The sequence below is a fragment of the Ceratotherium simum genome, chromosome 4 (genome assembly GCF_057802395.1).
Source record: "Ceratotherium simum simum isolate JZ-2026a chromosome 4, ASM5780239v1, whole genome shotgun sequence".
Lineage (NCBI taxonomy): Eukaryota > Metazoa > Chordata > Mammalia > Perissodactyla > Rhinocerotidae > Ceratotherium > Ceratotherium simum.
In genome coordinates, this window is record NC_141903.1 from 60,480,043 (window position 1) to 60,494,771 (window position 14,729).

General features: G+C 34.4%; 2 protein-coding genes across 4 annotated transcripts in view; one reads left to right on the top strand and one right to left on the bottom strand.

The window, feature by feature from the left end:
- TMEM232 (transmembrane protein 232) overlaps positions 1-14,729 on the top strand; it is a 694,734-nt gene that overhangs the window by 176,438 nt on the left and 503,567 nt on the right. The gene's annotated exons all lie outside the window — the stretch shown is intronic.
- Positions 1-14,729, bottom strand: part of WDR36 (WD repeat domain 36) — a 41,268-nt gene that overhangs the window by 5,577 nt on the left and 20,962 nt on the right. For all 3 annotated transcript variants that reach the window (XM_087429932.1, XM_004420321.3, XM_087429933.1), the window contains 9 exons: positions 14,507-14,621; positions 13,829-13,994; positions 13,451-13,559; positions 11,058-11,137; positions 5,569-5,676; positions 4,031-4,128; positions 3,510-3,655; positions 740-859; positions 251-332 (listed from right to left, as the gene is read on the bottom strand). In XM_087429932.1, the coding sequence (XP_087286058.1) occupies positions 251-332; positions 740-859; positions 3,510-3,655; positions 4,031-4,128; positions 5,569-5,676; positions 11,058-11,137; positions 13,451-13,559; positions 13,829-13,994; positions 14,507-14,621 (1,024 nt within the window). The remainder of the gene's footprint in view (positions 1-250; positions 333-739; positions 860-3,509; positions 3,656-4,030; positions 4,129-5,568; positions 5,677-11,057; positions 11,138-13,450; positions 13,560-13,828; positions 13,995-14,506; positions 14,622-14,729) is intronic.

Sequence of the window (14,729 nt, forward strand, 5' to 3'; positions counted from 1 at the left end):
GAAAAAAATCTAATTTTCCATAAAGTGTGAAAAGTTCTCAAAAGATTATTATAATATTATCATCTGAATTTAGTGCTACTCATTTAATATAATACAAAAGCTAAAATTACTTCAGATTAAAACCAACATTTCAGTCCTTTTAGTTTTTACTATCTTCTTTCAGCTACCGACAGTTTGCTAATTTCATTCAATTTCTCTTCACATAAATAAGCTGAAGATACTTGGTAAAATATTTTATAATGTAACTTACATTTATTATTTACCAGTCCTTCTTCAAGTTTCAAGCAGAAATCTGATTTTTGAGCCAAAATTCCAAGATTTACCACTTTAGACTTAAGCAAAAACAAATATACATTATTCAAAGAACACAAGTGTAATAAAAAAATTTATAGATTATAATTAAAAGCTATCACTAATTTACTCTTTTTTTTTTTTTATAATTTTACTTATTTTTCCCCCAAAGCCCCAGTAGACAGTTGTACATCATAGTTTCACATCCTTCTAGTTGCTGTAGTGGGACGTGGCCTCAGCATGGCCGGAGAAACGGTGCGTCAGTGTGCACCCGGGATCCGAACCCGGGGCCGCCAGCAGCGGAGTGCGCGCACTTAACCACTAAGCCACGGGGCCGGCCCACTAATTTACTCTTTATCTGTTAAAACCAGGTCTTGGTAAAGAACTACAAAAGCACAACACAGAACACACCCCCCTTCCACGGAGAATGCTCCGATTTGGTTTTCACCTGCTGGGGATCATTATTTTGTTCAGGTGCAGCGTATCTGGGTACAAGGCCAGGAACTGTCGGAATAAAAAACGGTGCTGATTTGGGTACTTTGGGTGGTTCCTTTGGTTTATTCTTTTTCTGATTAAGAGAAAATGAGAGAGGGAAAAAGACTAGTAAGTAATTATCTTGCTAACAGTTTCTAATATTTAATTCCAAATCAATTTTAAAACGAAGTCCAAAAAGTAATAAAAAGGAATGAAACTTTTCCAGATTAGAATACTAAAATAAAACCCCAACCAACCAGTACCACAGATATCTTTAAACTGGGCTTCCCGATGCAGCCCTCCAGTAGCCTTCCCGATAAGGCAGAAGGAAAATGACAGGGTTCAGCAGATGCTCTAAGACAAACATAGCTCATTTTCCCAAAACATTAATATTTACAGGAATATTTAGGTGAAGAAATGACAACCAAGTAATTTTGAACTTCTTTTTTTTTTTTTTTTTTAAAGATTTTATTTATTCATTTTTTTCCCCCCAAAGCCCCAGCAGATAGTTGTATGTCATAGGTTCACATCCTTCTAGTTGCTGTACGTGGGACTCGGCCTCGCGCTGGACGGAGAAGTGGTGCCTTGGGGCGCGCCCGGGATCCAAACCCGGGCCGCCAGCATCAGAGCGCGCGCACTTAACCGCTAAGCCACGGAGCCGGCCCTGAACTTCTTTTATATTGAAATACAACCTTTTTCAAAAAATGGCCTAAAAAGCAAAATTTAAATACATGCTCAATAGTTTCTCAAATCTCTTTTCTTCAAAAGAAAGACTGTCATTGGAAGTAATTTGGTAAAATTTTTTTGGGAAGCATGGCCCCAATTCTTCCATTTTGTAGGAATTTTTACTTATTTTTCCTCAGTATTTTGTGTTTTTAAAAAGCAAGAGAACACTACTGCTCATTTATAAAATATTTCCAATGTTAGTAAAATTCTATCAGGAAAACCTCCCTCAGAATTCCAACTGACAGAATTTAGTTATGGTGACTACACTGCTACATGTCACTATCTCAGGAGCATCTGATGAAAGAGCCTTTCTAAGGTAAACTGCCTGATATCTGAGCGTCACAATTTTACCTTACCCTGTTCCTCTTCCACTCTTTAGGCGCTCTGTAATCCTAGGGAGATTTGCTTTTTGAAAGAAAGCCAGGGTTACTTGTGGCCTCATGGGGGAACAGCATAAAAGAAAGTTATTACATAAAAGCAGGACAAAGTACTGCCAATTGTAGTGTAAGCACACCCCTTCTTCGGCATGATACAGACTGAAGCTGAGTCCCAGTTACCCTCTAACTCACTGTTCTTGAGTTGGAAGGCAGACAGCCACTGAGTTGTAAATAAAAATAAAAGGCTTTTGGAGGAGCTCCACAGGGCTCTGGAAATTATCTAATCTTATAAGGAAAACCAAAAGTAGAAAAGTTAACCCACAAAATAAATATAAAAATTCTAACTTCTTTCACTCAGTAGGAAATGTTAGAGGTGTTAGCAGATTTCTCTCATAAAGATCATTCACTCAGGTTTCTATACAAGTTTTTATGCAGAACAAACTATACCTGAGCACAATAGCACAAAAACTTAGCTCAATTAATTGGTCATTATTCTGACTGTTCCCTTCATACGCACCTACTTGTACTTTTTAATGCATTGCTTTAAAGCTACGCCATAAAGTACCCCATTATAGCTGACAGACTGGACAAATTGATGGAGAGATCTCAGAACTATGCTCCTAAACAACATACCTTTATGCTGATGCCCAATCTCTCAAAAAGTGAGCAAGTAAAAAAGAAGCACTTGTAACTTGTTAGGAAAATTAACAGGTGAAATCTTCTATCTCTTTTCTTACCCAATACACACGTATCTTTTCTGGTGCTAAGTTATTAGCTACAAAAATATTTCCCGAACCTTTTTCCCGAACCTTGTCATAGTTATCTATGTCAGTGTTCCTTACACTTTTTTTATGCCAGCCCACAACATGACTTACTACACAAATAACCTCTAGTGAATGTGTGAATATGTGTATCTAAACAAACCAAGTTTCATAAAACAACACTTACCCTTATTATCAGAGGATAACCTCTGAAATTTTCTAGTCTAATCTATTCTTTTGTTTTTGCTACTCATAAATGGGGGTCATGAAATACACTTTGAAAAACACTAATTTATGCCATAATTGTCCATTTTTCATGTAAACTGCAAATTCCTCGAGGCCAAAGGGGCTAGGTTTTTTTCAGTTGTGTTGGAACATAAGTCATACTGACTTGTGTACCTGGACCTGACACAGCATGCTCTAAAAATCTTGTAGTTGACCAAATAGGGTGTGGGATGATAAAAGGTGGCTGAAGCTTAATAAAAAAAGAGACTAGTGAAGGTCTTCTAATCCCCAAATGCCTAGTAACAGAAATATCACACATTATGGTAGCAATTTTTTTCTTGTTTTAGAAGCCAAAAAAGTAGTTTATTAGTCTCGATTTTAAATATCCAATTTCTAACAGCTCTATAGTTGCAGGCCATACTTTTGCTATATCCAAAGGTCTGCTGAGTGCTCTCCAAGTCGATATATATAGCGAGAGACTCTTGTGATAATCATCCTGGACTAAATAGCATTCAACTACATGGTGTTCTCTTTACTACCTTAGGCATTAACTGTCCTTCCTAAAGCCCCCAAAGTAGGGGAAGCTATCTCTACCAAAGAAAATGCTTCCAGTATATGTCTTTAGGGGCCAATATTCAGTGTACTATAGTATTACCTTAATAACATCAAGATTAAGAAGGTTTTTCCACCGTGACTCAGGGAGGAGTGATAGAGTCACCAACTGCTCATTCAGCTGTTCTGGGGAATCATACTCTATCATTTCATCACTTGGTTCTATGGTTTCTTCTGATAATTCTACATCTTAAAACAAAAAAATTTCAGGTAAAACAACACAAAATGAGATTTTTATTAAAAAGCAACTTAATTCATTCCAAATCCATTAGTATTTCATAACATGTTCATTCAATGTAGCCTTGTAAACTCTACTTCCTTTCTTTATCTTCTACAACTCCCATCCCCAGACCCAAAACACTTCTCTACTGGTATACTATTTGATATCTTATCAATATCACATCAATTATATTTTTGTATAAATTCATGAAATCATTAAAAGTATTTCATATCAGTTAAAAAATATTTAGACTGAATGCATTAAACTGCTTTTGGTAGCAATAATTCCCCATGTTAAGTTTATGATATTACACTTCAAAAATTATTTTACTATTCTGTGATTACCTTGGGTTTGACAAGTACCAGGAAGCATCACTACTGAAGGAACATAATCTGCAGGAAGTGGTCGTAATGAAACAACTGAATACAGGGAGACATTGGACCTGAGAAATAAAAATATAAGTAATATTTTAAAACTTATAAAAATAGTTTTTTCAGAGAAAATTCAATTACTAGTAATAATCTCTATAATCTTGAATTTGGCTATAGATTCCAATCACCTGTAAATTAAAAAACAAGATCTCAAAGACAGAAAGTATTAATTTGAAAACGCCTTGATTCATGTTATAGATGTCATCACAAGAAAGATGCACACAAACATTATTAATGGAGTATTTTTAATGTAGTACAAAAAAGTATTTATTTGTGATATCAGTAATGGATAAGACTTTTATAAGGCAACATAACCTCCAAATATTTGTATTGTTTTGACAAATGTCAACCTTCATTTAAGGAAATTTATAACCAAAGGAAAGATGGACTCAGAGAGTTAAGTCAGAAGGCAAATATGCTGATCAGATCCTTCAGGCTGTTGAACAGTCATGGATTTCCCATTCTCTAGAATGGTCCTCTAAGTGACCATGTTTCTGCTATTTGACCCTGCACCATGGCCTTAGATGACTATTAAGATGGAGATACCTGTCCCAAAGTGGGCTAATCAGATTCTCTTTCCCACACATTATGAATCTGGAATGGAAAATAAAAATTGGGAATATCAGGTTCTGAGTTATCTTAATAGCGGTACTATATACTGTGGCTGCTGAGGTCCCACAGCTACAATTCTCCTCGTCTTCATTTTTCAAGCCTCATGGATTTCAGGAGATACTCCATTTTGCTTATTAAGGTGGCCAGAGTCAACATCTATTATATAGTTAATTTACTTTCATATCCTAAAAATCTAATTATAAAATTTTATAATTAGAAAAGGAATTAATTTCCCTTCCTCAATAATAAGAGTTAAAAGAATTAGATTCTAAACTCAGGAAATAGACAAAAATTTTTCTAGACCCAGATGACGTACTGTTTATTTCGAACTCTTACATGTTGATCATAGTGGAATAGGAAGATCACCATAAATATTTTTACATGGTTATGAAGAGTTACACAACTAGAATGAATGTTAGAAAGCATTTTGCCCACATTTATGCCTTATTTTATAGATGAAGTAGGCGGAAGCTGAGAAAAGACGGGCCAAGGTCATAAAGCGACAGTGGGGTAGTGGCAGGAAGGCCAGGGCCTGGCTGGGGACTCCTTTTTTCTGATATTTTTAAATTCATTTATCCTTTCTACAAATAAAAGCCAAATATGATAACAGACAAAAATCAATCCTGTGGTTTAGAATACACACTTGAGCAAAGCTAACTAAATTATCAAGCAGATACTGAATCAGTCATAGACTTATGGTGAATTTAACTCTCTGTGTTAACTACGTGACATTTCCATTCTATAAATTAAAAAAAAAATCTAAATGTCACTGTTAGTCTGATTCTCTGACATCATCTTTCTTCTCCTTATTCAAAACAGAACTGCATGAAAGCACTTACCACAGATAAATTCCAAGGTGGTCCACATGGGAAGTAGCCAGAAAGTCTCCAGTAGGGGACATAGTAACATTGAGAGGAGCTGAGTCCAGCAAAAAGCTGTCTATAAGGCTATAAAAAAGGAATCAAGACATTAAAGTATTTGAACTCTCCCCAAAAGGATATAATTCACTAAATATATTTTTGCTAAAAGAACAAGGAATAAGAGATGCAGAAAATTTTCATTTTTGTTTTAATCACCAACACCACAAAGTCATCACTAACAAACAGCTTTGTCAACTAAGTTACTATGTGAAAATAATCTCTCTTAATGAGAAAGACGCAGAATACTAAATAGACCAACTAACTGGAGAAAGAGTTTCAACAACAGGGAGAATATAGTAGGAAATACTCTGCTTTTCTGGAATGCCATTTTGGTAGACTGACTTGGAGACAATTCTGAAGATGTCACACATTTAAAATAAATGTAATTATCAATACTCTCCTGTATTTTTGCTATTTCAGTGAAAAGGTGTAGGTAACAGAAGAAAGTAATAAAATAAAACGGCTGTAAATAAGAATAAGAGAATGGTAATGGAAAAAACTTTTGAGGAATTCTACCTGTTTCTCAAATAGGTAACCATGCTATACATGAAATATATGAAATTCAGTCTACAGAGCATAACCACAGAGCGGCTTATGGAAACTAGTCCCACAGCTTTAAAATGCTGGAGGGTTGAAAAGTTGGGAGAAAGGGGGAACAATCACACCCAGGTAGGAGACTCAGAATAGGCTTCTCAGAGAACACAATTTTTGAGATGAGCCTTACAAATGGATAAGATTTCAATGGATGTTGATGGAAGAAAAAGCATTTCCTAGCTGACAGAAATGTGGAGGGCAAGGCGAGGGAAAATACAATTGGGTTCAGTGAGGAGTGCAGTTTGGTGCCTAAGCAGAAGGCTGCGTACAGGGTCTTGAATACCAAACATATGAGTTCGTTTTTATCTTTCCATCAATGGAAAGTTACTAAAGGCTTTTGAGCAGATGGTGTAATCTTCACTTTCCTAAGAAAATCTGCCATCAGAATGAAGAATATATTATTGCAAGAGGAAGAATAATGAGATTATGGTAGTAGTAATCTAACAAGTAATGAAGATCTCAACTAGGATGGTGGCAGCAGTAAGTGAAACAAGGTGGATTTAAGGAGCAAAGATAAAAGCCTAACACAGCGGCACCCTGCAGGAGAGGCTTCTTAGGCTGGCTAAGAGTGCAAATACTTTGTATACTTTAAGTGGAGTATACTGGTTTTAATCACGGCTATTTTAAAAACTACTTTATTCACTGAAGCCAATAAATTATCGGTGGGAAGGCACAGCAAAATGACTGGAATTCAGAATCTACATTAAATAAAGCAAATTATTTCAAGAAAAAAATAACAGCAGTTAACATTTTTTTAGTGCTCCATGCTAGGAAGTATCTTGAGCACTTAAGTCTACTAATTTAATCCTCACAACCCTATGAGGCAGATCTGTCCTTATTATACAGATCAGAAAACTGAGGCCCAGTAAGATTTCAAAACTTGCTCAAGGTAGAAAGTAACCGAGCCAGGATTGTCACCCAAGAAGCAATCTGCACTCTTAATCACTAAAAACTCAGTAAAACCACTACTGAAACTACAGGTACAACAATACTCAATAGCACAAACACACTCAGGGGATGCCCACACTGGTGATTCACAGAACAAACTCTGAGCAGCTCAAATGTAAATGAAGACTCTCCAGTGAAGACATTAAGTGACTTGTCCATGATAAAATCTCTCTCTCAATTTGTTCAGAGAACAATTAACAAGGTAAACCTTAAATAATGAATGCAAGACAGGAAGATAAGACTAAAATTAGGAGTACAGGAAACAAACACACACTCAAGTGTGCTCAGGACAATGACTGCTATTTAATTCTGTTATGGGGGAAAAAGTGAATAACCTATCTGATTTCTGCTCAGACTTACTTTGGAAGCTCACAAGAATGGCTTCTCTTGGGGATCAAAGGAGTTGAGGAAAAGGAAACATTTGTTAAACACTTATTATATACCAGAGACTGTTAAATTAGTTATGTTAATTCATTTAATTCAAACAACTCAGAGCAGAAACATTATTCCAACAAATATAGATGAAGATTAAACCTAAACACAGCAGTTTCAGCTCTTAACATTTCTTCATCTTGATCAATATTTGTTCAATAAAAGTTTAAGTATGTGAGGGATGAAACTTCCTAACACATTTAGAATCTGTTAAAAAGAGAATCTACTGCTTGAGCAAACTTATTTTACTTGATACTATAATTATTTTGTCAAATTCATTGTGCAACTTGATTTCCACAGCTGTTGTGTGTGGGTAGACTGACCTTCCATTATATAAAAGCATCAAATTGAGGAAGGTGGTTTCCATATACACAGCACGTTTTATACTGCCACATTAGTTCACAAAGCATAAGTCTGCAGGCTTAATTATAGACCTAACTACTATATGGTCTCCTGCTAATCCCACAAAATGAAAAGTCCCAGGTAAGTTATAATTTCTCTGAGAGAACATTAATAAAATTCCCATTCTAAGGGATCAGATTTTCAAGCACAGAGCCCTGCATATACAGGTGACACTCAGTAAGCCATTTCTGATTTTACTCTGAACAAATGTAGAGTGTCTAGATGTTTAATCTCCAAAGTGATGGCATCGTCTCACATAGGAATCTTCGATGACTAGAACAAAGGGATGGTTTTGCCTCAGTGAAGAATGCAAAACAACATCCTAATCTAATTATTCTCACGTAATGCTGCTCAGAAAGCAGGGGTTGGGGGAGTGAGACAGAAAAAATACAAAATTCTATTAAAACTACTTAATTTTGTATTTTTCTTACTCCCAAAAGAGGTTAACCCGAACTTTCAATAGATTAAAAACAACCAGAAATAAAAGGTGGTAGTGATAGGGGATGACAGGTAATTTCAGGGATGAAAAATTTCAACTCTGCTTCTCTGAGAATCCTACAAACACAAGAAAGTTTTCAGCACTTTAAAAAAACCCTATGGGAAACAGTTCAGTACCTCTGCAATTTGTTTTTGACATGCACAATTCCAGAGGACACATCTGTGTGTTACCACACCCAAAGGTTTACTCATAGACAACTTCACTTGTCAGGATATGTAATGAATATATTTATTCTTTAAATATAACACGCTGTGTAAATGATGAAACTGCTTACTGAAGAAAGAACTAGGAATCTCCAAAGGTTGCTATACTAATTATCTTCTCAAAAAGACAAAGAATCGAAAACCAACAGTTACCTATGGTTATATGATAAAATACTGATCCTCACTTCCTTATTATCTTCTATATCAAGAAAATCAATTCATCCTTAGGACATATGACACAACCTGAGCAAGGCAGGCTGCTATCACAACTGTTGGGAAATCTGTTTCTTTTTCCTATGTTTATTACAGCAAAATGTCACTTACAAACTATGCCGCCTTGGGCAAATCACTTAACTTCTCTCTGAGCCTCCATTTCCTCATTTGTAAAATGGGACTAATAACAGTAATAGTACTTACACCTATTTGGCTATGAGGGAAGATGAAAAACAAAAGCATATAAAGCATCTAGCAGCTCATGGTAAATGTTAGCTTAGTTGCAATTAGGCAGCAGTTGTGTGATAATGCTTTTCAAGCTTTCTTATTTGCTCCATTTCAAATCTTAACCAAAAAAGTACTTATTTTTTTGTATATTAAAAATATACTTTGGTCCAATCAGTGTAGATATTATTACATTTTCTTTTAACAATCCCTATCTGACTCATTTCTTGCTTTTATGTTTCTCTCAACTTCATGCCTCTGTATTTACTTAAAATTGCCTCAGTATTCACCTAAAAATAAGATACTAGAGTTGAAAACCAATCAGATTTAAATCTGTTCAACTTTTTACCAAAATAAGAAATTCAGTAAGAAGGCCAATGCTGAGCCAAAGATTGGCGGCTTTGAATGCTACTTTCAGATCCTAATTCTCCTGTTCCCTAGATAAACTTACCACTTTTTAAAAATATTTTGCAAATTTAGTACTACTGAACGTTAACCTCTCTCTCCCTTGTAATGTGAACTAACACAACTAAAAAGGGAAATGAAAAGAGCATTATTTTAACTCTATTACTCATATAACTTTCCTATTGGAAAGTAATTCAAATTATACCATTTATTTTTAGAAAACAGTAAAAGTCCAAGAAGCAAGAGACTACCAATATTTCTAATGGCACCTTTAAAAAAAAAATTATGGAAGTACCAACTTCAGGTGAACTTTTTGAAGGTGGAGGACACAGCCAACTAATTAGATTCTGCTTTACTCTATTTTTACTCTATTTTAAGTGAAAAAGAGCCACACCTGTGGACGAAAGTCCCTAGTTATTAGAGCTGGAGCCATTACACTTTTTTGCAGTGCACAATCCAGATCGGGTGTGTATGCTGGATCGTTGGCTGTGCCTCTTTCCTATATGAAACTTGAAGGGAAATGAGGACAACAGGGTTTTCCCTTTCTAAAGGTCAAACTGTTTTCAGGTATGAGCTTATTTAATTCCCAAGAAAGGAAGATGAAGTAGAATTGGACAGAGCTTAACTCAGGAATATTTCAGAGAATTAAAAAGTATAATCTTCCTTCTCATTTTTCTCACCCATCTCTTTCCTTATGGTTCCTGTTAAATTAGACACCTCACTGTTCCCCTCATTCCTCCTTCTTTCAGACTCAATCTAAACAATTCTATGTTAACTGATACAATTTTAAATTGTATCTGTACCTACATAGTTTTTAACAAGCGTGCGTGCGCGCGCACACACAGACACTCTCTCTCTCTCTCTCTCTGTAGGTCTCCACTGTTCAAATTATTTAACAGAATTAGATAATATTTTCTCTTCAAGCGCTGTTTTAGTAGCAAGTTTCAATCTATGAAACATATTTCTGAACACAGCTGGGTTTTACGCACATCTTAAGACACATTTTCATTACTTCGTATCTAAAATGTCTTCTTTTAAGAATTTTGTTAGAGACAGAAAATATATAATATATACAAAGGAAAGTTAGGGTTTCTGACCTTTTAACTAAATTCAATATGAACAACAAAACCACTCAAAAGGAAAATTTGCAGTCCTAAAGTCTAAGCTCTATTTTGGAGTACCAAAAAGGCCAAATGAGCTTTCTTAAGGTTTATGAAACTCATTCTATATTGTATTTCAATTTTATAGGAATAGAAAACTTACAAGAAATTGCATTTTCCTCACTATTATCTTTTATGGCACTACTCCTTGCTGTTTAAGAGATCAAAAACACTCCAAGGATAAAATATAATCAAGTTAGAAAAATCTCCAAATATATATTCACATTCAAAAAGCACATAATCCATTAACTATAGGTAAAAGTCACATGTAAAGACAATGACTGAGCAATCTTCTGATAGAGGTTAGGGATTTAAAAATAAACTCACCACCCAGACGGAAGGTCCCAAGTTCTAACAGAGCAATCCATTGAAGCGCTTATTAACCAACGACCATCAGGACTGAAAGTCTTTAAATTAAAAAAAAAAGAACACATACAAATATATTACGTGTGTATGTGCGTGTATGTATATATACATATGTACGCATTTATGTATGTATGTGTGTATATTTAACAGCTTAAAAAATGCAAGAAATGAAAAGATGATGCAGGCTTCATGAAAAAAAAAGTTTGAGTAAAATTTAGACCACATTATTTTATATAAAAGAAAATATTTCTCAAACACCACTGATTTGGATAAATATGAGGATTAGGCTTTTTTTTACTATAAAAAGTTTTAAAAATTAACAGTATCAATTTTTAAATTTTCACTCCATAAACTCCTATATAGACAACTAACAAATCTGTTTGACTACAAAGCGTTTTTAACATAAAATTGCTATTCTGAGAACATTCAATTAGAAATATTTTGTTAGTCTAATTTCAGTTATAAAGTATGTGTAAAAGCAACAAAAGCTACATTTCCTTGAAAAGAGTCTACATATTAGACTGGCTTTCTAAGAATTGATCCAAAATGATTTTGAAGACAAGAATGCAAATTCTCTTAAAATATTCAAGTTACTAAAGAAGTCCTTCTGGGCCGGCGCCGTGGCTTAGCGGTTAAGTGCGAGCGCTCCGCTGCTGGCGGCCCGGGTTCGGATCCCGGGCGTTCACCGACGCACTGCTTCTCCGGCCATGCTGAGGCCGTGTCCCACATACAGCAACTAGAAGGATGTGCAGCTATGACATACAACTATCTGCTGGGGCTTTGGGGGAAAAATAAATAAATAAAATTAAAAAAAAAAAAAAGTCCTTCTACTTTTACTTGTAGCTTCAGTTAAAAACCTCCTTTTCTTCCTTAATGATGTTTTATTTCGCAAATATAATTTAAAACCACAATAATCAGATTTTCAAAATACATTTAAATAATAAATTACTTATGCTACCTTAAAGAAGTTACTATATCTTTTCTATCAATAAACATGGATAAATAATAGCTCTCCTTGCCTGCAGTATGTAAGTGTTGTAAGGCTTAAATCAGGGCAGATGTGAAAGAAGACCCAAAAAGAAAAACTTTAAGGTTTATGATGGCAGTAGATTGTTCATCCAGGAGTCTAAACGCACCACAGGGATTATGACCTATTTGCAAATGATATTGGGATAAGTAAACTGTAATTTGTTCAACAGGCTGCCGTGATACTGCGGAAACCCAAATCTTAAAGTATAGAGAAAGCTCAATTTACAGAAGGATAGTGCAGATAATAAAGGATGGGGAAAATGGCCCTGATAGGTAAAGTCACATTATAAATGCTCAGAGATTTAACTGAACAGAAGTAATTTATTACTGAGTAGGAGAAACTCCAGACATACAAGTTGAAAGTAACGTTTGAAAAGGAGAGAAATAGGAGGAGCTATTTGGCACTGACAGACAGTTTTGAAAATGCCACTTCATCAAAATTATTCCATCCCACCCTCATTTCTATAGATGCTGTCACAACAAATTCTGTTGATGGGTAGTTCTGCCAATCTCCCATTTGCAGAAAACAATTTCCTGACCATTTTCTTTTCCTTTTTTTAAAGGAAATGGGTAAACATTGCAAATTCTGATTTTTAGCATGAGAACCGATAAGTAAACATGTTGGGATTGCCACTAAATAGGATTTTATTTTTTTCTGTTTTCAAGTAAATCAAGGTATCTGCAATTGAGGCAAAATGACAATATAAACTTATATACAGTCTTCAACTAACAAATTTATTTTAAAAGTTCTTTTTTTATGAAACATATACTTTCTAAACTAGAGTACTTCTTACTATATCATATATCTCACTATAAGAACATAACAATAAGCTAAAACACATTTTTATTAATTAAACTCTGTCGGATTTAAGATACATAAACTCTAGAAATAACACTAAACTAGGTACCAAGATATTCCGAGTCTCCCACTATTAATTAGCTATGCATGTAGAAAAACAGAAATGAGTTCTCTCAGCCTAGTTTAATATTAAGTCAAAAATGATATACTCACGTTTCAATGCATCATTCATTCTCCAAAGTATATTTTGGCCTTGTTTAGAGTTTAAGAGAAAAAGACGAACTTTGGGATTTATATATTAATCTGATGGCATGACTCCCCGAGAAATATTAAACTTACTGTAATTGTAAATTTTCCTTAAAAATCTCCTCTTTGAAAATTAATCTCCAAATCATTTATTTTGAACATCTCATATGATGAGTTTAAGGCTATTAAAGGATAACAGTTGCAATTACTTGAACATTTTTAACCTAAATAGAAGTAGAAATGAGTCAAGTTTTGTTTAAACATCTAAAATTTGCTTTACCATGTCATTTATTTGGCCTTGGTGTCCAGAAAACTCTCTGACAATCTTCCTAGTTTCTATGTCCAGAACACTAATGGAGAAGTCATCCAAGGCAAGTCCCAGAATGCCACTAGCAAGATAAATGCATCAGTTTTAATAAAAAAACAAACAAAAACACCTTGAACTAAAATCTCACAGTCATTTTAATTTTGTTAATCAAGTATACCTTTGGGGAAATTAAGCAAAATGCTGTTCCTTTATATTCAAAGTCTGATTTTTCCCACTTGGTAAAGTATATACTTGAATTAGTAAAAAACACTTGAAGTCTTTACTTAAATTAAAAACTTTTACCAAAAACATCAAGAAAAAAATCCTTTATCATTAAAAGAAACACTTTACCTGTCTCTATGTAGCAGCATCATATTTGGAGATGACTCGAGGCTCATAGAATGGATTAAAACTTTGTTTTTAAAATTCCAGAACTTGAGTAATCCTTCACTACCAGCTGTGATGGTCAACTGGTTTAATCCATCCACTGCAACACCTCTAACAGATCCTTTATGAGCTTTAAAGCATATGTTAAAAGAAAAGATTTATCAGAATTGGCATTGTCTCTTTTAAACACTACACAAAGAGTGATTCCTTCATTTAAACATCTAAGTTCCCACTATTTATATTCCCTAAAATCTTGAAATTAATCTGGATTTTAGGGGTAGGATGAAGATTATTATATTGCTTGAGTAAAAACAAAATCCATCACTTTGAGGCCACAAAGGGAGTTTCAAAAATCAGTTAAAATTTTCTGCTTAAAGCAAGGAGAAGAAAACAAAAATTTCAATTGTATAATATCCACTTTCCCCTAATAAATCCGTGACTTCATTCATTTTGAGTATTTCAGCATTGTGTTTATAATACATGTAATGGCAGTATCTATACGCCATATTGGGTTGGTAAGAACCCATCTACAGCTTTGGCAAGATGCCTGGCACTCAAGAATTTAATAAATGCCAGCAAAAGTTATTAGGTTTGTATTTAGCTATATTATTTGTTTAAAAATAAGGAAAAAAAATTCAATACCTTGATCTTTGCCAAAACTTCCTCGATGTATACCAGACTGCATGTTATATACATCCACAGTTCCTGATGAGAGACCAATTATAGCAAAGTTTCCACAAGAAGTTATATCCACTGCCTTAGGAGAAAAAAAAATTTAAATACAAATGACATAGAAAACAACTAACAACTTTTATTGCACTTGATGGTTTCCAAACTATTTTTTTATCTACTAATTATCTCATTT